At 51.9% G+C, this 26,670-nt stretch overlaps 1 protein-coding gene and 1 non-coding gene across 2 annotated transcripts in view; one reads left to right on the forward strand and one right to left on the reverse strand.

Annotated features, from left to right (window-relative positions):
• The window catches only part of LOC100903541 (tyrosine-protein kinase transmembrane receptor Ror2), a 117,428-nt gene that overhangs the window by 47,943 nt on the left and 42,815 nt on the right, over positions 1 to 26,670 (reverse strand). Inside the window, exons 3-5 of the mRNA XM_003739378.3 lie at positions 10,225 to 10,349; positions 2,649 to 2,814; positions 1,198 to 1,204 (exon numbers count right to left, since the gene is read on the reverse strand). Of these exons, the coding sequence (XP_003739426.2) occupies positions 1,198 to 1,204; positions 2,649 to 2,814; positions 10,225 to 10,349 (298 nt within the window). The remainder of the gene's footprint in view (positions 1 to 1,197; positions 1,205 to 2,648; positions 2,815 to 10,224; positions 10,350 to 26,670) is intronic.
• TRNAC-GCA (transfer RNA cysteine (anticodon GCA)) lies at positions 4,410 to 4,481 on the forward strand. The gene has a single exon. It is a non-coding gene; the product is annotated as a tRNA-Cys (tRNA).

Raw genomic sequence — 26,670 nt, forward strand, 5'->3', positions numbered from 1 at the left:
CCAGATCGTATGCAACAACACGTTAATTGTCTTATTAATATCTCTGAGTGAGAGCCGCACGCCTTATCTTCGGATGGGTGCGGGACGATGCGTTGCGCCACGGGACGAGAGGGGGAAAAACGCGACGTTTTATTTGCGCATAATGCCGAGGCAATTTGGGAATTTGTCCCGCAGGCACTCAAGCAAGCGAACAGCGGCCCTCCGGGGGTTCTGCCACTCACCACATATTAACCCCACACGACACAACAGGCGGCAGCAACACGAGGAGCAGCAGATGTCAAAAAGGACGTTTCTGGAATTTGTTCGCTTGCATTAGGGACATTAGGTCGGTGCGTCGTATGAGCGCGAGCGCGCGGCGGGAAACGTTGAGTAACGGCAGCGGGAAAGTCGCGCGAATTCAAATTGATGTGACTCAACTCGAGCCAACCCGTCTCGACCCTGCGCTCGCCTGCGAAGTCAGTCAGTCGGTCGCTCGGTGAGCGGAATCGCTTCCGGATCCATCGAGTTTTCGGAGAGGCGGCAACAAGAGACGCAAGCATTGACGACTACTGACTGACGCTGCGACGAGTCGCCTGCGGTCCAACGGAGCGGAAGCGCTGGGAAAAAGTCAATGGCAAGAGAACATGGAAGAATCCGAGCGAGGCATTCGGTCAAACATCGAGTTTGTCCACTCGCCGAACGATGTCAGAGCTCGCTTGCCCTTTGAATGTACACATAAGTAAGTAGGTGGAAGCAAACAGAGCGGCGGCCAATTTCAAGGGTAAACAAGCACACAAATAGACGCGCACAAACGCTTCGACGGATGACCGACGGGGAGAAGGCTGCGGATTAAGTAGACAGTCCTTTGTTGAGGAATTCCACTTCCTCCGCGAGCTATCAGCAAGATTGGAAGCACCAGTCAGAGGGAGGGCGGAGACGATTTCAGCACGACATCGTTAACAAAGTGCAAGCGCTCGGACAAAGGGAGCCGAACTTCGAAATGTATGGCTCTTCCTGGAAACTGAAACCGGACGCAGATCCAGAGGGAGGGCCCGACTCTCTACAGAAAATCCGTCGTTGATTGGCAATCACGAGGGATACACGAAGCCAGGACGAAACTCGGTCTGGTGCTAGGAGACAAGTTTTGAAGGTTGTCGCTGGAGTGATGCATCGACCAAAGTTCATCTCGAATCAACGTTGCATGCCGACCCCTCTCACCCTTCGACTCGGTCCCTCGCTGGTCTCCGGCCCCGGGTTCGACGTGTCGCAAATCCAAATGAATGAATGAAATTATGAAGCCCGAGCGGGTCCGATCGCTGCCCAACTTTTGATGCGGTGACCGGCACTTTATCGTGGTATCCACGGAGATTTTTGAGTTGAAGCGATTTCCATCGAGCAGAAGCGGACGCGCGGCTAAAACACCGTCGGAAGCTCCCCTTGTCTGTACTTTCTGCGATTCGCGCCTCATTTTCCTCAGAATGATCGACCTCGGTCATGTTTACAGAGAATGGTGATTGCTCCAGGTTCGCGTACTAGTTCCCCCTAAGAGGTATTATTGGATGTAGTCGTTGCGGGACTCTGGCTCGCGGGACCCGGAGCGGCACGGAAAGCTCGCCCACGCCAATCCTCGGCAAAAGAAGCCACTGTCGACCGTATTATCGCTGCCGTAACCGGACGTCATAAGACGTTGTTTCCAATACTTTCGTCGAATGGGGAAGAATCATACGTGAGAAGGAAGCCGTGGCTTTCTCTGCGTGAAAAGAAGTGAGTGGGAATTCCCCGCTATGAGTTACGTGAGGAAACGCCGCTCGATAAGATTATACCGTGTAGGCCTCAAGGGTCCTCAGCCGGTCTTCCCCACGTATGGCCACTTTGTACTCAACGGACACAACGTGTGTGTTGTACCTTCTCTTCGATTCCTTCTCCATCTCGGAACTCTATGAGCGAGTGCGACTGTGAGGCGGTACGTGGAGAAGACCGATGGATATATCGAATAGTGAGAGATGGTGTACGAAAAACCACAGGGATCCCCTCATCCGTCTCTACCGTGAAGTGTACCGACTCGTCACTCGCTATTCATTAGACGGTAGGTTTCGTCAGCGGAATGCCTCGTTATCGGATACGTATCGAGAGTTGAAGAGCTTGGATGGCACACGGAAGAGGATCGTCGTTGATAAAAAGTGCTGAAGATCGCAGCAGCTACGACAGCACCATAATTAAACATAATTGCAATATCTGAAACATGAAACCCACGGGCGACGCCGCCGACCGGAGAACCGGATGGTGGGATTCGGAGACAGGAGGGATGATGTGGCCGAGGCTGAGTGAGACGAAATAATAAGAGTAATAACAAGCCCTATTACGGTCACATCCCGCTCCCCGTACAGGAAAGGAGATGGATAAATGATAACAAGATCTATAGCGTGTTTGGGATCCCGACGTCACAATCACCGGGAAGGATAATCGAGTTCGCACGATTCGCCATTGATTGAGAAACCCTAACCGTCAGGTCATATTGAGGGGAAAAATCCATACGTCCGACTGAATCGGATGCTTTCCGGAAATGGGTCGATTCCACGCTGGATCGAGCGCTTCTTTTGATATTTTGTACAATGCGGGATGTTGAATCCGGAGTTCGAGAACTAGGCTGAGGAGAAACCAAAACTCACCTGTTGTGCTGGGTCGAATAGGAACGAAGACGTGGTAAACTTTCCGTTGTGTGACTAGAGTTTGGTTTGGGCCAACTCGGTTCGAGGCTTCGCAAGCGTATTGCGCATCTTGCGTGGCGTTGATAGAAAGATAGGAGTGCGATAATGAAGGTTTGACGTTCTTCAGCTGAAATCAGAACGGAGAGACACTTCAGTTCTCGTCTCTTTGTCACTGCACTTCAGAACACCGCACGAGATGCTTCCGTCAAGTCTCGCTGGGAACGAAAGTTTATCCGAGAAAAGTTTGTTCGCTTCTTCCTTGAACGATTGATATGTCGACGACTTGGTCCGTTTGGAGTTTGACAACTTTTCAAAATCAGGTTATCAATGTGATATGTTCCGGATATGTCGTTTCGGTCGCGGGAGCGATGCTCAGTCGTTGGGGGCGCGCACGAGACTGAAGACACGAGATTCGCCGGCACTTTTAGTTTGGATGCCCACCACCAGGGTAACCGGAGTCGAACGAACCGCGCTATCCTGGACCCAGGAGATACTCCTCCAGGAGCACCTAGAGGGCGCTCTATTCTCAGACAGATGGCATCCATGTGCTCGAGTTTGTTTACAATCATTAGAATGAAATTTGCCACGCAATATCCATCGATTCATCTGTCACGGCAGCGCTGATCATCATTCTTCCCTGATTCCAGATGAATCGCCGGGTTCCAAGCGATGTGGGGTGAGCCTGGCGTTTGTGATGTGCGATCGGACGATCGTTCAGGATTGCGTTCTTCCTCGATCCGAAGTTCCTCCGTGGAACTGTGATCCATTCGGCGCAGCGAAATCAATCATCTCTATCAGACCGAACGGAAAACGCAATCGTGGGAAGACTGCGAGGCTACTACCGTCGCGTCCTCGCTTTTAGGCTGGTTCACACCTCAAATCAGCGTATCGGCAGACTGCGCCCTTCATTCCATAGATTTCATCATTGAAGCGGAATCTTCGGAGATTCCCCCCGGAAGGAGCGACTCTCGGAGCCAGATAATGCGGTAACTTCGTGGATCGACGTCGCGAACCAGTACATACCGAGAAGGATCGGGAACGATTCCGTGACGAATACTACCAAAGGTTAGAGCCAATTGAGGCTCCACTCATTAATTGTTATCCACTATCAAGTAGAAATTGATCTCTTGGGCAATAATCTCGCTTCGCAGTGCCGGAGCATCCCGGATGCGGCGAGCCAACGCTGAATCTCACGGGCGCAAGCAACGCTGAGCAAGGTCCCTCCTCTTGGCCTACTCAGGGAGCGCTCCTCCGCAACTCAGAATGAGACCACTATCCTGGATCCGAATCTCCGACCAAGGTTCTCGGATATCTCGAATTTTCGAAATCCATGTCGCATTACTGTGCTATCGCGCGAGTTTACTTCAATCGCTAATCCGAAAAAGGAACGATGTTGAAATTTCGCTTAGCGACTCTGTTCGGCTCGACTTGATATTCAATTTCGGCGTCGCCTGCACTAGCTTGTCCGTGCTCATGCGATTGTACGCGGGAATATCGGCATAATTCCCACGAGAGGCCTTCGCCGATTTGGATTTTGCCGGAGAATGCATGTACGAATGACATCCAAGTCGGGAAGGATCGAAGCTAGCTACTCTGATGAAGTGATTTCGCCGAGCTTCCTTCAAGGGAATCATTGGCTGATCTATTCTCCTCATCCCGGAGCGTTGATTGAAATCCTGACGTCTAGAAACATCGATTCGCCAATAACGCTCAATGTGTGGAGGGGGTATAGCTCAGTGGTAGAGCATTCGACTGCAGATCGAGAGGTCCCCGGTTCAAACCCGGGTGCCCCCTATTTTTTCTGCGAGCTCCATTTATTGCCGGGACACCTGCGGTTTATCCGGCAGAGATTCGCCATTGTTTCCATTTAAAACCCACTTCGATGGAGAGCAGTAGCCACTGGCTAATTTGGGGAGATTATCGAGTTTTCTATGTCAGTGACCGGAATGGCGCCACGATGAGCCATCATTGAGCTGCTTGGGCATGGATCGTTTCGCTGCCGCGTCGCTTGGAAACCGGTCGGGAAGCGCTGGTGGCTGATGTTTGTTTGAGGCGCTGTGCTCTGGTTGACGGTTCGCCCTTATGACGATTCTTACCGGAATTCAAATGCGATGAATTATCATCGCGGTCACACAGAAATCATAGAGATACGTATGATAGAGTTCAGCGAGACAAAACGCTTGACCCGCAAGTACAAACCTCCCTCGGAGGGGCAAATCGAATCGTCAGTAACTTTCAGGGAACCGTTCCGGGAACTTTGGACTGAGATCTCGAAAGTGCAGCGGAGGAACCGGGCACCGGGCGGGTTTCTTGAGCTTTGACACGTGTGGAATCGTAGAGGATCGTCCCACGGCGGACGCCGGAGTTCGCAATGGGAGCTGACTATCTTCAGTCTAATGTTCCGCCCTCGAGCTATATCTCCGCAGCGGAGGTCCGGATCATAAAACGAGAGCCTCGATATGATATATGTACGAAGGTGTGAAATATATGTCGTATGACCATGTGTGAGAGGGAAGATTGGGATTGCAAGCAGGGCAAAGAGGCATCTCACATTGTGACATTCTCCCTCGAATTTAAGCGAACGTCTCATACGCCAGAAGAGCGCAATTGATATGCAGAGGGCAGATAGAAAATTCCTCTGGATGTTTTCTCTAGATTGTTCAGACGGAGGTCGATCATTTCCACGCAAAGAGGTCGAATTCCAAGCACAGAGCCTAGCTGGGCGGTTTATTGAGCTGTGGACCACGATTGAATCTGAGAGGAACAAGTCCCTGAATACCCTGTCGAGTCTTTCCATCAATGTGAGAACGATTCCAGGACGATTCAAACTGTCTCCTTCCGTAGACGACCACGGTTGACAATGCTAAGGTCCCGTAGCAGCACGTCGGGCCGCGTTTACGACATTCCTGCACAGGTATGATCCTGGATTTCAGTGCGCATATTCTCCCGTTATTCGATGAGTGATCCAACCTGGGTTTGTTTCCATTGTTCGAGCTGCTTCCGATAAGAAGGTGAAACTGTAACTCGTCGATCCATGCCGATTAACGTAACCGGACCGCTCTTGGGCTTAGCCCGAGAGCAAGCGTGAATAAGCAGAAGATAAAAAGGGGCTTAAGAATTATTCACACGGTGATCCCGAGCTGCAGCCTCTTCAAATAGAAGCACCCTCGGTGGCTACCATCGTAAAAATTCAAACGAATATTTCAACAGACCACGGTCGTTGCGATAGCTCCATGAGAACACAAATCCTGAGCGGCTCGGATCTCCATTCCGAGCGCCGTTGCCTTAGGAGTTGTTTCGCCGTTCAGTCAGCGGGGAGAGAAAATGTTCCGGAAAAGTGCCATTAGAATTTTTCCTGCTTTCTGCTCCTCTGTCTCGTTTATTTCTCTGTCTCCCTATCCTCCATTGCCGGAGTCAGGCGATCGCAGGCTCAGTTTTTCCGCAGGAGGATGTGGAACGAGATAAAATATTGGATTTTGAGCGAATTCTGCGACCGCCATTTATCTTTAACGGAAAGCCTTTTGGACTCTCGCTCAAGGATGTGACCCACTCCCCCTCGCCGACGCTCTAAAATATGACTTCGTTCAGACAGAGAATCTTCGGAGAGACCCTGCGAAGCGACATCGATGGATCGGGGTGTTGGCAAGCCAGGATAACAGAGCCTGTACGGTGTCCTCCTTCGAGGGGGTCGCTTGGAGCGAGGGAAAAAGGGGGAACGAGCCTTCGGGAAGCCAGAAAAGGCAGAAGAGGCAGCTGTCAGTGTTCACGCGGAAAACGGGGAACGGTGTTCGTGGAAATCTTCCGGAAAGTGACTCTGCTCTTACGAACTGACTCGGAAGCGGAGACGCGGGAGGAGCAGCCACCCAGAGAGAAGGGGGCATGGTTGACAGAGAGGACGATAATTTTAAGCTGAAAAAACTTCGGAAAACCCTCTCCAGTGAACCCGTCTGACACTCGGACTGAAGACTGCGCTTCGGAGACTTTCGACTCCTCTGCGACGCTCACAACCGACGCGAGAGTTGCACAGAAGGGGACACTCGAAAATTGCGAGACATCAAAATGCACCCCGACGACACGGTAGAGATGTCTAATAGAATGACACGCTCGCTGTTCGAATACTCCCTCGCCTCTTACATGCGCCAGCCACTATTCCTCAGCCGTGTTATGTTCCCCCGAATCCTAGCCACTCCCTCCATATCCCCCGGGTCTCCGCTCCATGCTAAGACTCCTTCTGGCCCTCACGAGTGCATTGGCTTTGTCCGCATCGCAACCGCTCATTTTGACGACTCACACAAAGAAACTCGATGTGAAGAAGTTAGGAATCGACGAACTGTTCCCGATGATTTTGCGAGCACATCCCACGGCGAGGGTCCCTGTGACCCTCCCGTAGCATACGGGAATTTTCCCTCTCTCAATATCATACGCATGTTCCTCAAACACCGCGAATCATTAGAGATTATGTTCGAGGTTTTTCGCGAACGATTCGAGTCCGGTGAATTCGCCTAAATCGGAATCGTCAGCTCCACTGCATCCCGGTCATGGTTCTGATTTTCATGAGGCTTCCGCTCGCTCAAGTTATTCCCGTCGAACGTGTCACTTTGGTACGGAACGTCATTTACAATCGGACCCGGGCGGCGAGGGCACACCCGCATATTTTTCGCAAGCTGAAGAGAGATGGAAGCAAAAGGTCGTGCCGGGGCTTTCCTCCATTCACTTTGCTTTCGTTCATGTCTCCCTCGGAGCATTCGGGACTGCGGAAACGACTCGGGTTTTCGCTTCGAAAGGGCGTTTCGTTCAAATCCGTGTCGCCATTAGGCCGACCGCTCAAGAGAAATCTCCTCTCCCACCCTGAAGCCGTCTTTCATTCTCGATACTGTGTCAGCTCTTCCGCCGTCTGCTGTGACGATGCAAGCATGCTTTCGGCGATGTTCAAACCGCAAGGAACTCGGAATGAATTCATTCTGTTTCCGACCTCATGAAAATCCGTTGCCGGGCAGATCACTCTCGCGACCGACGGCGACTGAGAAGACTCATTCCAAGCCGATGGGTGAGGAGGAGAGTTTCTCATTAGATTCAGGCGGCTTTTCTCGTCTCGCGGTGTTCACGGACGCTACCTCGCCCGTTTTCTTCATCAAACAATCAGCTAGTTACACGGCAATTGAACACCTCATCGCACCCGAACAGATCGGCTCGGATGAGGCTGATGGTAGAACAAGCTGTCGTAAAACTTCAGCCCACCCTCCAATCGGGCCGCGTAGTCCCACCGACCGTCGACGGGTTGCCCACCTCCTCGGTCACTATCCGCTTTCCTCTCCGTTAGCTCCAAACTCTTCAATCTTAATTCGCTGCTCGTATTGTAAAAAGCCAAAAATGTTGAGGGGTACGCGAGCGCGGCGAAGAAACGCGAAGCCACTCTTCCGTCCAATTTGAGTTTCACTACATAGCGGCTTAAATTTCATCGCCCGAGGGCGTGTCGTAACAAGCTTTAATAAAAAGTTAACACTGTTCTAATACTACGGAGGAGCCATCCTTCCCCGTAGGCGAGTCCGACACTTTGTTGCGAGATTTCAGCTACGAATGTTGCGCGAAGCGTGGGAGGTACCTCCTCTGTGTCTAGAATTGTTCTCCGTTCCTCTGCTTGTTCAATATATATGATGAAACACGTTGGGCCTTTTTTGACTAGAGAGTTTTCCGTCCCCACCTCGGGCATGATTTCATGCGAGCACTCTCCGTGCCCGAGAAGGCCGACGGCTCGCTTCACGGGCAGAGTCTTGGAATTTATTGACTTTCGCTATTCTCACGTTCGCCCCACTCCCCTCTGGAAAAGGTGAGGTGGTGGGACACACGACGTAAAGGTCATTCATAGGCTGACCTTTCGAAACGCCGCCGGGGAGCATGAGAGGAACGTGACGCGACGTACATACTTCTCGAACGTGCATTTTCAAGACGACGACAGCCGTTGACCCATATATCACGGATCGAGGCGATCGTCTGGGCCCTCGACTGACCGTAAGGAGAGTTCTCGTGGATCTCATTGCCTTGATAGACGCCGCGATCGGTGCAGGGAGTGTCTTCGCAATGTACGAGGAAGTTCCGTCGGGGTCTCAGCATCGAGAGAACTCTGGAAAATGCGTGTTCTCGCGCATCGCATTTTTCAGAGTTCCGACCCCGCCAGGTTCGGATTATTCGGGCGATTTCCTCACCGATCGAGGTCTCCCTGAACCGGGCCTAAGCTCTGGAAACATTGAATCGGGGCTGGGATACGGTCTCAACGAACGCGCAGAATCGCGATTTCCGTCGGAGATGCGGGCGAGACCCCCCATTCGATGTGAGCGGCGACCTTACTTCCTGCGTGTCTGGAGCCGACCAAGTGTTAAGCTTGAGGAGATTCGCGTCTGTGTGTGTTTTTGAGCTTAGCCGGAGCACGAATTTGCTCCATCCCCAGCTTGCTTTCCGGCAAAGCTTCTCGGGAGCAGCCCCGCGTGCGCGATCTGCGATCCGGAACGGCCGACCTGCAATCCTCGGAAACTTCGAAACTGGATATCGGCTATGGCTAACATCGAACGACGCACGCGGGCTCTTCTCCAGAAATGTAGTCGCGGGGCTGACTTCCTCGATTTTCGATCTCCTCTAACTTCTCGCGGTAAAGATTTTCCCGACTTTGAATCTATCGAAAATGAATGTTTCTGAGAAGATGCAATCAATACAAGCATATGACGTGATAGATGTTCATCCATAAGAGCTCGTAGGAACTCCGAAAGCTCTCCTCGCTATCGTTGCCGCAGTGGACAGGGGGCAACGCCGGCGTCATCAGCGAGGAGGGATAGACGGGGGCATCGTTTCGTTAAAATGGTCGACAAAGCTGATAATGAAGCCGTCCGTTGCTAATGATCACTCCAACAGATGTCAACCATTACCACAACAAGACAATTTAGGCCATTGATGGCATCTCTCCGACAGTATGTTGGCCGACCAGCCAGTAAGTTACCCACTCGGTCAGCTGCTCACACTGTTCGTTTCGACTGAGTGTCGAGCAGAGAGGCAGAACTCGACCACGGGGGAGAATTCGGACGAGGCCACAATGGCTCCAAGAATGCGGCCTAAGTGACCCAAGTGTCATTTTTCCTCCGCTCATATCAACCCCAGGAGCATGAAGAGCTGAGGAACGGGCTCCCGGTCTCAGTTTACGTATCGGAATGGACAGAATGAAAAGATGCTCAGGTTCTTCACTCCATGGAGGCTAGCCCCACGCAGGAGCTTCAGGAGGAACGGACTCATCGCGCTCCCGGTAAATGTCGATCCGCTCGGCTCCAAAAAAACGAAGCCTACCATGATACTCAGGAGGATACTCTGTTCATTGTCGACTCCTTGATCGCAGGCTTCCAGCAGCTTGACTAATCAGTCGGAATACGTAGCCGTGGGTCGGGAATCCCTTACGGATGGCTCCCGGAAAAAAACTCAATACATTTCTCAGTCCGATTTCAAGTTCGCGAGCGGGATTTCTCGGCGATCGTTACTGCGCGTTTCAATCACTCACCAGTTCTCCGTTGAAGAGCCATATGATTTGAGGGGCAGGCTCACCCCGAGCTTGACACTCGAGGAGGAGTTTCTGCCCGTACGTGACGTTGAACCAACGGCGTCCACCGCTGATTTTTGCAGGATCTGAAAACGATAGTGGAGCTCAATGATGATATCTAGGGCGTCTATGCTGATGGGCTGCGATATACAGCACAGCCTTCACACAGGTGATTTCTCATGGGAAAGTTTCAAAATAACACTGCGACTTAGGTTTTCCTGACAAGGAATCCTCCAGCCTTTCTCCCCCATCGCGGAATTTATCTATGCTACCCACGCTGCAGCGACGAACGGTGAGCGATCCTACTCCGGGACACATTGCCCCGCGTCGGATCAGTGCCGATTCGGCATGTATACGGACGCCATCATGTTTATAATTGCGGAAATGCGCGCAGCGTCGACTCTTGCTTGGAGAGATGCACTAGACAAGAAGGTGTGAAATTGTTCGCGAACCGACTGGCGTAAGATACACCAGAATACAGCTAAAAGAAGACCTTTGACTCTTATCCGGTACTTTTATGGAGAGACCTTCAGGATGATGACCTTCTCAGCTCTTCCTCCCGTGAAGCGCCTTCGGAACGATGCAACATTTCGCATCCGCCTTCGACTTACGTGACGCTTTCGATGGGTTTCGGCTCGCGACGTCGAGATGCCTACGCTTCCTCGACGCATAGTGGCCTCAGAGCTTCATGTAAATCGCCAATGACATTCGTGTATTCAAGAGGTAAACAAATGCATGGCTCGCCAATCGGTGAAAAAAATATACTCTCACTGATAATAATTGATGTTCCCGATATCACCATATGATACTGCAACATGATACCTTTCTGATGAGAAACAGAAAAAAAATCCCCCCTCAGTCCCACGTAGAGTTGAGCTTGCGCCCTCTCCATCATCGTGAGATCCCAACCCCTAAACCATTGCATCGAGCGAGGTCTCGCGCTCGGCGCCGGATATCGGATGTACATTTGAGACTCTGGCTCATTAAGAGGTCCTCCCTCACAAGTCATGAGGTACGGAGCGCGGCTCATGCAACTTTCGGCGCTCTCAGACGCTAGAATCTTCGTGACTCAGCTTCGGCTGTGTAAGCAATCAAGACTGAATCAACGCTTTTCTTCGGGCATACGCCTTTTCGTGCTCCCCATCCACGCTCTCCTAAACTCAAGCGAGAGACTCAGCTCTCCTTCCGAAGATGTCATCTTCCGAATCTATATAGGGCTCAAAAGATACGATTTCGTACGTGAACCCACTCGACTCTGAACGAACGCTCCGAACTCAAGCCAACACCATGGAAATCATTCTTCGCCTTAGTTTGTTCCTTATGTTCGTGGTCGCTCGAGTCCAGAGCGTCACCCTCGGAAGCACCGTTGCGATAAGCGATGCGATGTCGGCGACCATGAAAGCCATGCGTAAGACGCAGGGGGTCTTCGTTCGCACGAAGTATCAACATGGCTGCTTGGAATCCGGCTGCTGTAACTTCGGCTTCAGACAGGTAAGGTCCTAATCACCCCGAGTTCGAGGTCCTTTTTCCCGTCATGTACGCGGGGCTTCTGAAATCTTCTCGTGATCCGGAGTTTCGATCACACTGGCTCGTATCTTGCCAGCGATCCGACGCCCATTCACGATTTGTGTGTTTGCTAACTTTTCCTCCGTTCCTCCCGAAGACTTTCTTCAGCCAGGAGTGCCCGATCTGGAGCTGGTACAAGTGGAGCTTCCACGGCCCGATGCTGGTCGCGCACAAACTCTTTTCGGATAGATGTCTCGAGTGCAGAGATGGTCGCCCCGACTGCGCCATTGGAACCACTCAATGCACGGGTGCACACAGTCAGCACTGGAACTTCGGTTTCCACGTGGAAGCGACCAAGTCTGACAAGGAACTATTCTTCACTATCAAGAACCATCTCTTCCCTCATCAGTGCGCGACTATTGATACAGTGAATTTCAATGGACTGGTGCTCCGCGACTGTCTTCAACCTCCGTCCGACAAACAGTTGTTTTACGTGGATAGGGATTGGTTCGACACCGCTATATCAGGGCAACGAATGATCAATTCGGGTTCCGCCCTCAGTAATTTCACTCTCTTCTTCTAAATCGAACGCTTGAGTTCGAATACATATCGGTGCTATGCTATGATGCTCTAATATATTCATGAAGTAATATATGTTTGCCGATGCCGAGAGAAGTCATGTAAAGATACCTAATCTCATTGTTCTCGATCTCGCGATCGGTGGACTCTCTCCCAGAGCCTGAAGATCAGTCAATAAATTATTATGGAGGATCAATCTCCTTGCTTTCAATCTGTCGCTCTGGAGCCGATACAGTGATTGTTCGGATTATCAGTCTGTTTTCCGAATTTCATCGAGAGATGCATAGAGGGGTCACGGAATCAGCCATTGATGTTCCTCGACAGTGGTCGATGAGAACTTTCGATGCGTAGAGTTCTTGTCTATGTGTGTGGAGGTCCGTGTTCCTTCGATGTCGTTGAAAACACCCTGCAGGTCTCCCCCGAAACCGGACCGCGAGTCCACTACACCCTCTACTCAAGCTTCCTCCTGCCAATGTCTCCCCGCTTAAGAGATCAAATTGGGAATGGAAACTCTCCCAAATCTCTATCACGAGCTTCCACCTGTTGGAATGGAGATTCACCACTTCCAGACTACATTCTAGATTCTAGAACGTTGTATGATTTCATCAGCGAGGAAATCACGGAGGCAGCCGCATGCATTTCTGTGGCTCTGGTAGCCGGGGCTTACGACCACATACGTCGACCTCGAAAGCGAATTCTCGCTTTGCACTGCCCGATTTCAGCGTTTCCGCCCGACTTGTCTCACGCTGGCTCGGGGTTTTCTCTCCTACTCTCTGGCATAGTAGCAATTTCACGCCTGGAACCGTGTGCAATCGATTTATCTTCGTTCCGCGGCCTCGCGTATGTCACAATATTGATTCGTTCATCCCCCGATGCAAATCTGCTCGCAAGGGGCTTCTACAGCTCTGAGGATCTCGCTCAAACGACCCGAGACATTCGTCCACCTTCTCATAGCGGTCTGACGCCGGGCCTTCGAGATTCCAGGCTTCAAGAGCGGCAAACATATGTGGAATGAGAAGAGTACGACAGCTGGTTCGTCTCCGATAGCTTTGTCGTGAGAATTCGCTCATGGAGATCTCATGTCTCTCATTGTCAGAGATGAGCTTCCTTTCAAGATGTGCGTATTCTCTTGACCTCAGTGCCCTCGGTAGTAGAGGATTTGATACGTGCATACGAGAAAAAGTCGGTCGATTCTTCGTGGCGATTCGGTGACTCCGGTCGGCTCGCTTTGAAGGTATTATACCACCCAAGTGGCGATGGGGTCGCCCTCCTCAGCGACTAAAGCCGTGAGGACCGTAATGAGAGTCACGGTTTCGACGGGGCGAATGTTGCGCATTCATTTCCGACTCACATGACGCACTCAATGCAAGCCGCGCTGGCTCGCTACATCGAGATACGCGAACATCTTCCCGTATCAACCCCATCAAGTGCTTGTTGACGAACTGTTCACGCGACTGCCACAATGGCGAGTTCCGGCAGTCATCCGCGGTAGCTTCTTCGCCATGTTTTCATCGGTCTGGTCGTTGGGGGAGATCACTCATCTAATGCAAAGAAGGCGATCCCTAGAAAGAGCTCACGAAAAGGTCCTACCGCGAAATCGAACCTGAAGCCCCGCATGTAATAAACGGAATCGCGTAGCTCAATTCGTCGATCCGGCTTGGCCGATCGCGGTCTTCCCGACAAGTGCATCAAGAAAATATGCCGCACGTCATCAATGCAAAAAAGCCGAAAGTAATCGGGACACCGCTGAGACTCCTTTTTCTAATTACACCCTTTTCTCTGATGAAAAGTCCCCGCGTGCTCGTTCTCAACATCGGACCGGACCTACCCGCTCGAACTCGAGACCTGTGCGAAGATTTACTCAATGCGGGTTCGAGCCGCATCGGCGAAAGCGCGCTTCTTCAGATCGCGGCGATTCGCGAATCTTCCAAGTCAATAATTGTTCATGTCGGTCTGTTCGTCGGCATCCCGGACCTCATCGGTCGCGTGTCATATTCGAACGAGTCGTCTGAAGGACTCCGGCTGTATCATCTTTTCACACACCTTCCGCAACTTCTGCGACATCCCTTTCCAGAACCTTGAGCAGCCGCGACGAAAGTGGTCATCCACTTTCAGAACGGCAATCGACTCCGCGCCGTCAAAGCTCCCGGTGGCGATCGGGGTCGTCGATGAGATGACTGAAGCGGGATGGCACGAAAGCTCCGAGCTCGCCCCCGCCTACTCACGGCACTTCCTTCGATTCTGATGATGAGTTCCAACTTCCGCGATTCATGCGGAGAATCAGTGTTCGCCGCAGGTCAGCTCAATCTCTGCGCGTCATCTATCCACGCGCTGTTTTCCGCTTCGAGTGACGGCTCTCGCTTCGCCTCCCACTCGACGCAATCTCTCACCCCACACCTTCTCGATATTTGGTCTACTTTAAGGATTTGCAGTCTCATAGGAAGCACCACTTAGATCCGAGAATATCAGCGATGGAGACGAATCGGAATATTTACCTGTGCGTTTTCCTGCTCGCGGCGGTCGTCCCTGTCCGGAGCTTTCTGTTCAAACTTCCGGCAATCAGCAACGCGTATCAAGTTTACCACGCGGAGTTCCAGAAAACTAACGGAGTATTCCTGCGGACCCACTACAAACATGGCTGCCTCGACTCTGGCTGCTGCAACTTCCGATTCAATCAGGTGAGCATCTGTGGATTCAACTTGAAAACTCAGGGGAGCTGCTTCTCGCGTCCCTCTGCGCACTCCGAAGTTTTCGCTCCGAAATCCAAACGATTGGTGCAAACTTGCAAGTTTCTCAATATCGATTTGTTCGTCCGCAGGTGAGTTACAGCGAGCGCTGCCCGATGTGGAGCTGGTACAAGTGGAGCTTCTACGGACCCATGATTCTTGCTCACAAACCGTTCTCGACCATGTGTCTCGAATGTCTGAACGGTCGGAGGAACTGCGTCATCGGAACCAATGCGTGCAGCGGAACACGCGAGCAGCAATGGACTCTGGAGTTCGAGGGTGACAGCGTCAACTTCAATGGAGACCGCCTTTTCACCCTTCGGAACCGTTTCGTACCGGGGCAATGTGCAACGATCGACACGCACAATTTCTCTGGACTCATGCTCCGGAATTGTGTCCGACCCGCGGTCGACGAGCAGCTCTTCTACGTTGATCGAGATTGGTTTCACGCTGCGAGGGCAACGCAGCGACTGATCAGCGCTGGCGTCATCGACTTTAACTCCACGTCTCCCTACCTACTCTAAGTCCCGATACTAGACAGAACCATTTAATATATATCATAGCGGAGCGAATCCGAGATCCTTTCCTTCAATAACAACATTTGTAATATAATATACAGTCCATGAGACCCCGGTGAGCGGCCCGCGACGTCCTGCGCCATTCTGAAAAGCGTTTTTGAAAAATCCGAAAATTCTCTAATAAATGCTGATGTCTTCCGAAACACTGCGACACCAGTTACCTGATCGTTCTGGCCGTAGACCCCCTGCTCGCCTCCCCCGAGAGCCGCGAACTTCCGGCCGCTCACAAGCTTGTGATGAATCTCGTTGTTCGATGTTCGGTCAGAAATCAAAGTAAACCATGTCACGGTAGAGATCATAAGTTCTTTAAGAGTAAATATTGGAATGACATCATTCGATTGGACCTTCTTTGATGATTGGCGGTCTCTTGCCTTTGATAAAATCCGCCTTCCCTGCACGTGGAGGTGCGCGTTTCACGAATTCAATGGCATCGGTTAGGTCGGCAATCGATAGCTGCGGAGGATCGGACATCCCGGGTACAGATGGCAGCTCCTCCGACTCCGGTTGCCGATTGTGAGTGCCCAGAATGCTCATCTGAGAGCATATTAGAATACGAAGTGTGATACGTTGCAGCCAGCGTCGATAGAGCCTGAAGTCGGGAGAGGGTTTTCTCGGAACAATACTGCACAGACGGGATGTTCGTCTGCTGATGCAAGTCCCAGACCCTGATGAACTGATGAGGAACTCCTGAGATCTCCTAACTCGGATTTCTGGCTTCATCTTGAGATGAGATATATATCGGTATTCGTGTTATTCCTACGCAGCGAAATTGCTGGAGCTCGCTGCGAAAAGGTGCCCCGTCATCCACTGTTTCGAGTTACCGACAGAGCTGAAGACAGACAAGAAACCCAATGAATGATCAACTCTGGCGCTGGAGCCAGAATCCCCCATTCGTATGAAGAAGCTTTAGGAACAAACTTCCGGATCGAAGGAGAAAACTACCTCAGTCGTCGCGGTGACAAATAGCAGGGGTGGGTGGTACTCGGGCTCCAGAGCATACTCACCGCACAGCTCTCAATGAAGGAATACTCTCGCATAAGCTCTCCAACTGGCCTCGTAATTCGGCTACGCGGTGGCGACAAAAATCAACATAGGGTTCTCTCGATTCGTTCGCCAGTCACCAGCGAGCTTTCTCATCCAGTATCATCAATTAGGAGGGAAGAGGTACCAATCTCATACGATGGAGTGATGAAATTTCGTTGAATACTGGTACGAGGAGCGCTCCGTAGTGGTGTTTTGCGACGATTGAATCTGTCGCATCCGAATACATCGGATTTTCCAGTCTTTTCGCCTCGGAACGGTCGGAAGACTCAAGCAACGAGAAGTTAGCGCGGTCCCATCAGGAGCGGGGGATGTCGAGAAAAAAATTGCATTAGACACTCAGGCTATCATAGAACGCTCCTGTCTGGTGCGGCCGCGTCCGTCCAAGGACTACTTAGCCAGTCCGAGTCGGAAGCACCAGGGTCTTCAAACGAAGCTTTCCGGGGAGCTGCGCGTAGAGCCAGATTTCAGAGCTCTAGGTACAGCCGCTGCCGCTTTATCAAATCCAGAAAATTCTAAGATCTCATACGGCGCGTGTGGGGTCGGTCGGAATTCTAACGTTCACGGCTCAAACGACCCTCGAACCGATTGACCTATCCGAGCGGGTCTTGTTGAGAAGTCGATCGAAATATCAAGCAATGCGAAGACGCACGGCCCCACGTACATCCTCCCGTTGATCATGCATATCAATCACGAACAAGCCCGAATGACCTAGATCCTCCTGTTAGAGGACGCTGGTCCTGAATCTCTATGGGTGCCGCTTAGATGTTCTCCGGTTGATCTGTGTCGCCGGCTCGCGGCGTCTTCCTGTCGAAGCATGAGGAGGTGCCTCTCTCTTTCACCCCCTGTACCCGCCGCGAAGCGTTGAGAGGCAATCGAATCCTCGCTTGCGATACGCATCTTCCGCGGGCTTCTGCAGCCTCTCACTCAAAAATTTCTCTCGGATTTACGGCTTTCTCGCGAGCTGCCCGCATGAATAAGGGAGACGGGGTTTCTGGAGGGAGAAGAACAATTCCGCGGCATCGGAGAAGCGTACACGTTTTAGTTCTACCAGTTCGTGTCCCGTTCAAGAATCGGCTCGAACCAAAATGATCAGATACGTTCTCGCTGGCTTTCTTCTCGTCTGTGTTGCCGTGTCCTACACGAGAGCTCAATTCGAGATTGTGGACACTTCGTTGGCGTTGGGCGACGCGATCAAGTCGACTGTGAGAGATCTCCGTAAGACTGACGGAGTTTTCCTGCGGACGTACTTCGGCGACGGCTGCCTGAACTCCGGTTGCTGCAACGTCGGATTCAGACAGGTAGGTCTAACGGTTTTCGGCTCGAACAGTTTTCCATCGGGCATTATTCTCCGACTTTATCGGTGTTCGCATGTCTCCCACGAGCATGCTCTCGTCGTTGCGAATCGACCCCCGACCGGCCAACTCCCCCGAAATCTAAAATTCACGCATACTTCCTCAGACGTACTACACCGAAGAATGCCCGTTGTGGAGCTGGATGAAGTGGAGCTCGAGTGGTCCATTGTTGGTCGCTCATAAGTGGATGACCGAAAAATGTCTCGAGTGCAGATACGGTGGACCGAACTGCAGGGTCGGCACAGCCTCCTGCAGAGGGGACCACAAACAGAAATGGCACTTGGGCTTCCACATGAACAGGACGACGGCCTACGGGGACATGCTATTCACAATCCAGAATCGCCAGTACCCTGACAGATGTGTGACAATCGACTCTGATTATGGATTGGTGCTGCGAGATTGCAGTAGAGGTCCGACCGTTCTCCAGCTCTACTACGTGGGCTCGGACCAATTGCAGACCGCGATGTCGGCGCATGTAATGGTAGACGCTAGCCGCAGCCGCATCCGTTCGATGGCCGATCGTGATCGACTCGAATGAGAGAAATAGGAGGCCGTGGCTGACGGGCCGTCTGCAGGTATTTCGGAACGCTTCTGTGCACGACTGGAGACCCTCGAATTAGAGGAGAGCATCAATATCAGCAGAATTTCTCGTGATAGGCGCAGGGGATGGGAATTCATCCGCCTCTCGCCCAAGAATATCTTTCGGGGATTTGGTCTCTTCAGAATACTCCCCCGTGAATCAGAAGTATATAAAGAGCGAGGAATCATTTTGCGCTGTGGTTTGAGCGAAGCGGGTCCCCACGCTGGAGAATTGGAAGGGTCGAAATGGTTTGGAATGTTCACCTCGGCTTCCTGCTCGTTTGTGTCGCTGTGCCGTACACGAACGCTGGCTTGGGTGTTGTAGACACTTCGCTCGCGGTCAAGAACGAGATTAAGACGACGCTGAAAGATCTCCGGAAACCTGACGGGGTTTTCTTACGGACATACTACGGGGATGGCTGCCTAAACTCAGGGTGTTGCAACGCTGTATTCAGACAGGTACGTTTTTTTCGAAATATTCCCAGCTATTATTGCTTTTGTGCAGCTAACCCCTCTATGCAGAGATTATGCTCTCAATTTCGCCATAGGAACCTCTATCGCCAACTCTGCTCCGGCCGAATATTCATTGAAAATAAATTTTCCCTCCACAGACGTTTTACGCAGAGAAGTGTCCCTTACGGAGTTGGCTGAAGTGGAGTTCCAGCGGGCCCTTGTTGGTCGCCCACAAGTGGAAGACACCCAAGTGTCTCGATTGCAAGAACGGTCGGCCGTCTTGTATAGTCGGGACCGGCCCATGCAGGGGTAGCCACGAACAGAAATGGAACCTAGGCTTCCACATGAACAAAACAACAGCTCACGGAGATCTGCTGTTCTCAATCCATAATTATCTCTTCCCTGATCGATGCGTAACGATCGATTCTGATCACGGGCTAGTGCTGAGAGATTGCAGCGAAGGTCCCAGTTCTCTACAGCTCTTCTATGTCGGCTCGGACCAGTTGCAGACCGCGATGTCTGCGCATCAAATGATCGACGACAGCCCGAGCCAATTCCGTTCTCATTCGGATCATGATCAGATCGAACGAGAGTGATCGTCGACCGAGATCTGTCATTAGTTCGTAGAAGCACCATGGAGTTTCATCGAAGGAAATCAGTGCATGATCGGTCTCACTCAGTCGTCCTCACGAAGAGTGCAGAAGACCCGCGGGTGACCTATTGTAAATTTTTCCCTGATCAGTGAAGAAAATAAAGATTGAAACTGGGAACGTTCCCTTGAAACTACCGTCATCCATTCCGCCCGTATAGCCGTAAGGTCTGTCGAGTGCGTCAATAATCTCACTGCCAGCACGGGACTGGGATTCAATAATTCGTATATCTTTCATATCTGAATGCTTTGCGAGCAAAGTGTGGTGAAGCCATGAGCAGAAAAAACGCCCGTGAAGAATTTTAGCGCGAGGAAACGCGGAAGAGACCCGGAGACAAAAACTAGACTCTGTCTTCGAGAAGGATATTATTCATTTAACAGAAAAATATCAAAAATCGTCATTGCGAGGCAAGTCGTTCGAATCTTACATCCTAATCGATTCGAAATCGGCTGCGCAACGCCTCGGCTCCGGCATCTCGCACAACGGAATGTTGCAGGTCAGATTCCAAATGAGAGCGGGGTTCCGATGGATTTCGGAACTCTTTCGCGCTCGGATTCAAAATGCTCTGGGTGAACCCCTCCCCCCTCCGTGAAATCAGAGCCGCCCAACAATCCCTCGCATTGGCTGTTGAATCCTGATTTAGCCTGGGACCCCGGTGAAATTTCGGATCCTTAGCAAAGCCAGAGGAGGCGGATCCTCCCGACGCGGACGACTAGGGACTCCGAAGATCGGCCGACCGGCTAGCTATCGGAGTGCATCCTCCGCGACAGCCGTTTGCAGTTCCATCAGGAGGAAATTCCATTTTCCAGCGGAAAGATACGACCGCTGACGAGGTCATTTCCTCTCGCCGAGAATGCCGCGACTCGTCAACGAAATCGGCGTCAAAGCTAACGGCGATGAGAGAACCAACGGACCGACATTGCCGCTCTTCGGGCCAGCTATCCGCTGGAGTCTTGTCCGAGTCCGCTAATTCTCCTTCCTTCCATTCAATCGTGTCGTCCATCGGAGATAGCAATCAGGGCGAGAATACAAACGAGTCCCCAGGATCTTGTTTCAAGCCATCATTACGATTTGGGTTCACGGCGCCAGCTCCAATGGGACCTCTCGGAGCCGAAATAGCTTACGGAAGACGGTCGCAGGTCGTCACTCGATTTTGACAAACATCTGAAACCCAGCATTTGTCAGGTCGTGACAATCATCGAGACACGTCATCGCCCATACCCGAACGATTCGGTACGAAACGTTACGTGAGGACGGCTAAAGTCTTCTCTCTCCTGGTCAATCGAAAGGAAAGGGGATGTCCCCACTCTGATTGAACTTCGCTCGCAAGCGACGCATGTTGGGAAGACGGAGAAGGCATCTGAAGCCGGCTCGCTCAGCCGCGAGCTCGTCCGCCTGCCCCCCCTAAGAGCCCCAGGAACAGGAGCCCCGCGAATAAACAAACGGAGAGCTTACGCAGCCCGCATACGTGGCCTGTGCTTGTCTTCAGACCCAACCTCGTACACTGTCCTCCCTAGCGGGCGGGTCCATGACAACGAATTTCGCGAAGCAGTGAGTCTCGAATATAAACGCAATTGTTTCTCGCTTGGACGTCCTCGATTCGGTAGCACTAAAGTGAACTCGGCAGGAGATTTCATCAGACAGAGTCGGCAATGAACATCTGTCTTGACACACCAGACAAATACCGAGAAGATTGCTGCTGCCATGCTTCGTGGACATCACTTGCTCGTTGTGAGACACGCGCCGACCTGCCCACCCCTGGTCTTCGCCCAGCCTCGACAACGCGCAGGTCGAGTCGATTCCGAAAATATACTCTTCGAATGTCGAGATTCCACCGCCTCGGATGCTTTACTCCTCGCCAGTCGACTTATCGTGGAAACCCCGAAAGGAAAACTGCGGGAACAGAAGATGATCGGGGGACATTTTCTAAACGACCCGTTCCATCTGTTGATCAGCCCTCCGCCTACGACTATGACTCGTTCCGTAACGAGATCATTCGCCAGCTCATGGGGAAAGGCAGGGGGTAGGGAGAAAGCAGCGGGACTAAAGAGATATAAAGGGACAGAGGAGATAGCTAGACAAGGACGCGATGGTGTGACCGCAGCGCATTACTCTTCCTGACCCCCAAGGCGGCTGAACAAGATAAGATAAGACTGAATTCTGTTGTGAACGAACGCTCAGTCCGCGAAGATTAGCGATTCCATTACAGTATGAGAGGAAACGTTACGACGCGAACTTGAGAGATTCGACCCAGCCTTGCTCCCCTGCGTACCCATGAGCAGACTGTTCACCCATCTCAATCAGTAGTAAACGCCAATCCGCACTCTATTGAGGTCTTCACTAATCCGGAGACATGATTTCAATGCGAGAGCTCTTGCGAGAGCAAGGGGTACACCTAAGGGCCGCCGGTGCCGGCCCTGAACGGTATCGGTCGATATTGCTCGACAACCAACGCGAAGAGGAGAGGAAAAAATTCTGCTGAAGACATCCTGCTCAGCTGGGCGCGGGGAGAGTGACATTTTGACAAGGAACTATGTGGTCATGGCACAAGATTATTACTTTTCGAAACGCCACATCACATTGCGGTCGACTGTATCTTCAGTCAGCGTGGAACGAGGTCCGCAGAGACAAGCGGCTCCTCAAAACCCTCGAATTTCGAAATTGAATTCCGATACCGCGTCGAATTGCATGGTTCCCATGAGCAGGAACGACGTCGTCCCACGCGAGCATTCCGTGAAAGAAAATCACCCTCCGTGAGCCTCTGGAAGTTTCGGTAGAGAATAACGTTATGGACCATACGGAGCGAATGGGCCCGAGATAATGTCCACTGAAACTTCGGGTTGCGCCCGAGCTCGCTATGGATTCCCGCATTGGATGGCAAATGGTCTCACGTAGACGAACTCGGACACCCGAGGTCGGTCGCAATGCGACGGCAATCAGCTCTCCTCTAATCACTTGATCGCCCACCGAAATTCGTTAGAGACCGTGTTCTCGAATTTCAGCGAAATCACCGAAACGGAACAGAGTCTGAATCCGAGCGTGTCAGAGAGGAACTTCGATCGTATCTTCGCAACGGATTGTTTAGCTTCGTGTTGATAGCGGAATAAAAAACTCATCAGAAATCGCTGCGTGCTGATGTATCCTATGCACTAGCTAGCGCCCGAAAGTCAAAGCGCAGCTTAATGGTCGAACTTTTTCTGAACAAACTTCCTCGTGCGTCAGGCACTCTTTCGAGATCGGACGCCGCCGCGCAATCGGATCCCTTCCCATTGAGTGGTGAACAGTCGAATTCTTCGGGGCGTCGACTCCCATGATCATGTGGAGCGAATCACAGGGGATCGGGAGAGCCCAGAAGTCATTGGTGTCATGGTAGTACTGAGTTGAGAGGCACGGAATAAAAATACTTCTCTCGCTCAGTTAGCCATTGGCTGGCTCCTCCTCGACTCTGTCCCCTTGGCGCTCCTTAGAGCGGATAAATTCCCTGAAGCATCATCTCAAGCTTTGGCCTAGAGCCAAGAACGATTTTAGATCAAGCAGTGGACCTTTGAATGCCCCAGCCTCTGACCCTTAAAGACAGGTTTTTATATCGGGATCGGGAGCTCGACAGTGAATACGGAACATTCACGCGGAAGCCGCTGAATATTTCGAAATCAGAACGAGGTTCGAGAGCTGATTGATGAAATTAGGAAATTCGAGGGCCGGACAGATAATCAGAACGAAGAATCTTGGTACAAATCGACCTATTTCTCAAGAGATCACTCCGTCTGATTCCTCGCAGTGTCACTCGTGAAAGGGAGCCGAAAAGACAAGGGAAGGCTCGAGCAGCGTTCATTGCCTCCATAACGAGTGTCGGTTGAGGTTACGCACACGCAAGAAACCACAACAATAATTTTTTATTAGACTCCTTCTCGCACGGCGCTGTTATACCGTCGAGTCGACGTCGTGGTCGTCGCTGCCGAGATGGCAAGGTAATGAAAGCCACGTTGACCATTACTACGGAAATAGGCTCAGAGTGAACCATGCGGCTTAGACGTAGCCGCAGCTCAATAGTCCTGCTGTAGGAGATCTCGGTCGCTCACTCGCTGCTGTGAGGTCGTCGCGGCTTTCTTTTCCTTTATTCGTTGCTCAGTGATTCGAGACCACCGGCGGAAGGGTTCACATCGCCACGTAATGCGTCCGTCCAATCATCCTCGGAAAGGACTCCGCCAATACCTCCGCCAATGTTGATCCTCGGCTGCGATGCTTGTACTCTGATATAGACGAGCGTCCCGGTCCGTCTTTCAATCATCGAGGAAATCTCCCACTCCTTGCCAGCTCCGGAACGAAGAATTAGCGCGAATGCGGGCTATTCGTCACTCCTCCAAGAAAATATAGGAAACTTCAGGACATCCAATAACTGCGGTCGAGCACCATATTTCGACGCCTCGAGCGGGAGTTCGAGGGGGTCCTCAGGAACCGACACATGGCCTGAACTAACCCATTTAGATCTTCGGGGATTTCCAGAATCCTCATCTTCTTCTGGAAAGCATAAATAATAATTGAACATATTTTCCTTTTCCAGTCACTTCCTAGGCCCGCAGTGCTCTGACTACAGAGTCCAACCATAACTTCAGTTCGCTGCTCACAGGCGCTCAACGGCACCATCTGTGTTTCTCAGTCGTCTGCAGTATGCGCATATCATTTAAATTTGTCGTCATCGTCCTGCCTACTGCGCACCGAGCGGCCGACCTAGCGGTGCCGTCAGCGACATCTCCACCGTTTTGCAGCGCCGAACACCTAACCGAACAGCCGTCCGCCCACCACACACGTATCCCCGAGGAAAAAACAGCGACCAAAGTGTCGCATTACGAAAGAGACCGAAGTCGTTCCCCAAGAACACACTCCCGCCGATGGATGAGTTGCTGAAGTGAGTTTCTTCCTCATTTTCGCATGTTACGCGCTCCCCATCGAATTTTCGGGAAACTCAATGCCACAGAGCATTCCGAAGCAAGGGCGTCGGGCTTTGCAACAGTGAGGGAAGGTGTTCGTCCGGCCGCCGGCTCTGGATTCCGAATTACACACATGGAAACCATTAGATACGATGTGAATCCGGCCGAGGTCCGTCCATCAAGCCCTTCCTCGATCCGTCGGTCGGTCTCCCGACCCCTCGGCGGTGGTCAATTGAGGAAAGCAAACCCCGTTCGAGCGGGTGAGCGAGCAGAGTAACCAGCGGCGGCCGTACAGATTCAGGAGCCGGCCAGGCGTTGTTCGATTGTGTTGGAAATAAATTGAGCGGCGAGCTTCCGCGCAACCAGTGACCTGTAACTTTTGCATTGGCAACGATTTAAGGAAACGCCTGAAAAAAACCCTGCCGATCCATTGTAGCGGCTCGTCTGTCTGCCTTTTCTCGGCAGCTGCCAAGACAACATGGAAAAATGAAGAGTGTCGATCCATGCCGTACATGGGCTGCTTGGCAAGCTTATACGTAGCTTCCAGCGGGATTACGGAAGCCCTTCAGGCGGACCTGGGGTGTTCGTGTGACATGCGGGCGGCTTGGAAGCCCGAGCACATAATAGGCATATTTCGCTCATGAGTGTAAGGAGCTCAGCTGAGCTATTCCAACGGTTTCAACGAATGATCCAAACCCTCACCTCAACTCAGATGGACTTCGGGTTTCACGGGTGGTTTTCACGTCGATGACGCCTCAAACCTCCGAAAGCACCGGGAGCCGTCGCGCTCCCGGCCGGAGCGGACGCGGACTGTGAGCACCATGGAGAGGAATCGAAGACGAGCACTTTGAGCTTGAGAAAACAGTTCGAAATGTGAAAGAGGGGAGAAGTATGGGGAGAAACAGAGCAAGCTCCGAGTGAGTGGAGGAAGATCCAATAATATTTCGACGCACTGTTATTACGGTCTTCGAGAAGCATCGACCAAGCGACCGCCCGGTCGGTCGGCCGACCAACCGACGTACCCGGCGTCCTACCGATCGGCTGACCGTCTGTCTGTCCTTCTCACCGAGCAAGCGACCAACTATTCCAACCGACCGGGGGAACAACCGACATTCTGAGCGAATCCTCGAAAAAGACCAGGAGCAATGGGAGAGCGCTCTCCTCGAAGAGAAATGTGCGAATCTTCCGAAAGAATGGATGAGGAAAACATTTCGGTCGTTCGCTGGAATGGAGGTCAACTTTAAATTATAGAGGTCGTGATTTTGAAACGAACCACGATCCGAACCCGGATATCACCCGGTAGCGAAAGGGAAGAAATGGAAGGGAGCTCTGGGGGCGAGTGGTGAATTATGATACCGCACTACGACGTTGGAAGGCTTTCCAACGACGACGGGAAGGCTGCGATTCACCGAACACGATTCCCGTCGGAGTTTTAGGGAAATTAGAGTGGCTTCGGAAACGAGCAGTTTTAGAGCAGAGTCTACCTCGCGATCGTCGGGACGATATGTGGAGAAACCGGAGCAAAATAGAGAAAGATTGACTGAGAAAATCCGGGAGGGGAGAACGTCTGCGAAGAAATAGAAGCTCTCTCCTATAGCAGCCGCCGGTGAAGCGCTCCTTCTGTCTGCACTGCCAAGCCGCAACAGCGCTTACGAGAGTCTCCGATTCCGCGCGAATCCTCGACGTACCCCGAGGGATACCTTAAATGCGCTCCTGGGCCTTCCGTTGGGCATTCCGAATGCACCCCAACGGTTTCCTTCCTTTATTCTTCCAATGGCGGATGCAAAACAGACTTGTGGCTTTCCGCGCTATCTGGACAGCAGCGGGCTCCGCAACGGAACTGACACGGACCGAAAAAGAAAGGCGTTCGCAAGAACCGAAAATCGAGACTCTCCGTAGCGAAGGAGATGCAGTAGTGGTTCAGGCGAGAATCGCTCCTTCATGCACAACGGCGCGTAACTCCGAGGTCCTCTGGTGACTCCAATGTCGAGTACCGCGACTTTCCCTCATCA

This window comes from Galendromus occidentalis, unplaced genomic scaffold (genome assembly GCF_000255335.2).
Source record: "Galendromus occidentalis unplaced genomic scaffold, Mocc_1.1 scf7180000076500, whole genome shotgun sequence".
Taxonomy (NCBI): Eukaryota; Metazoa; Arthropoda; class Arachnida; order Mesostigmata; family Phytoseiidae; genus Galendromus; species Galendromus occidentalis.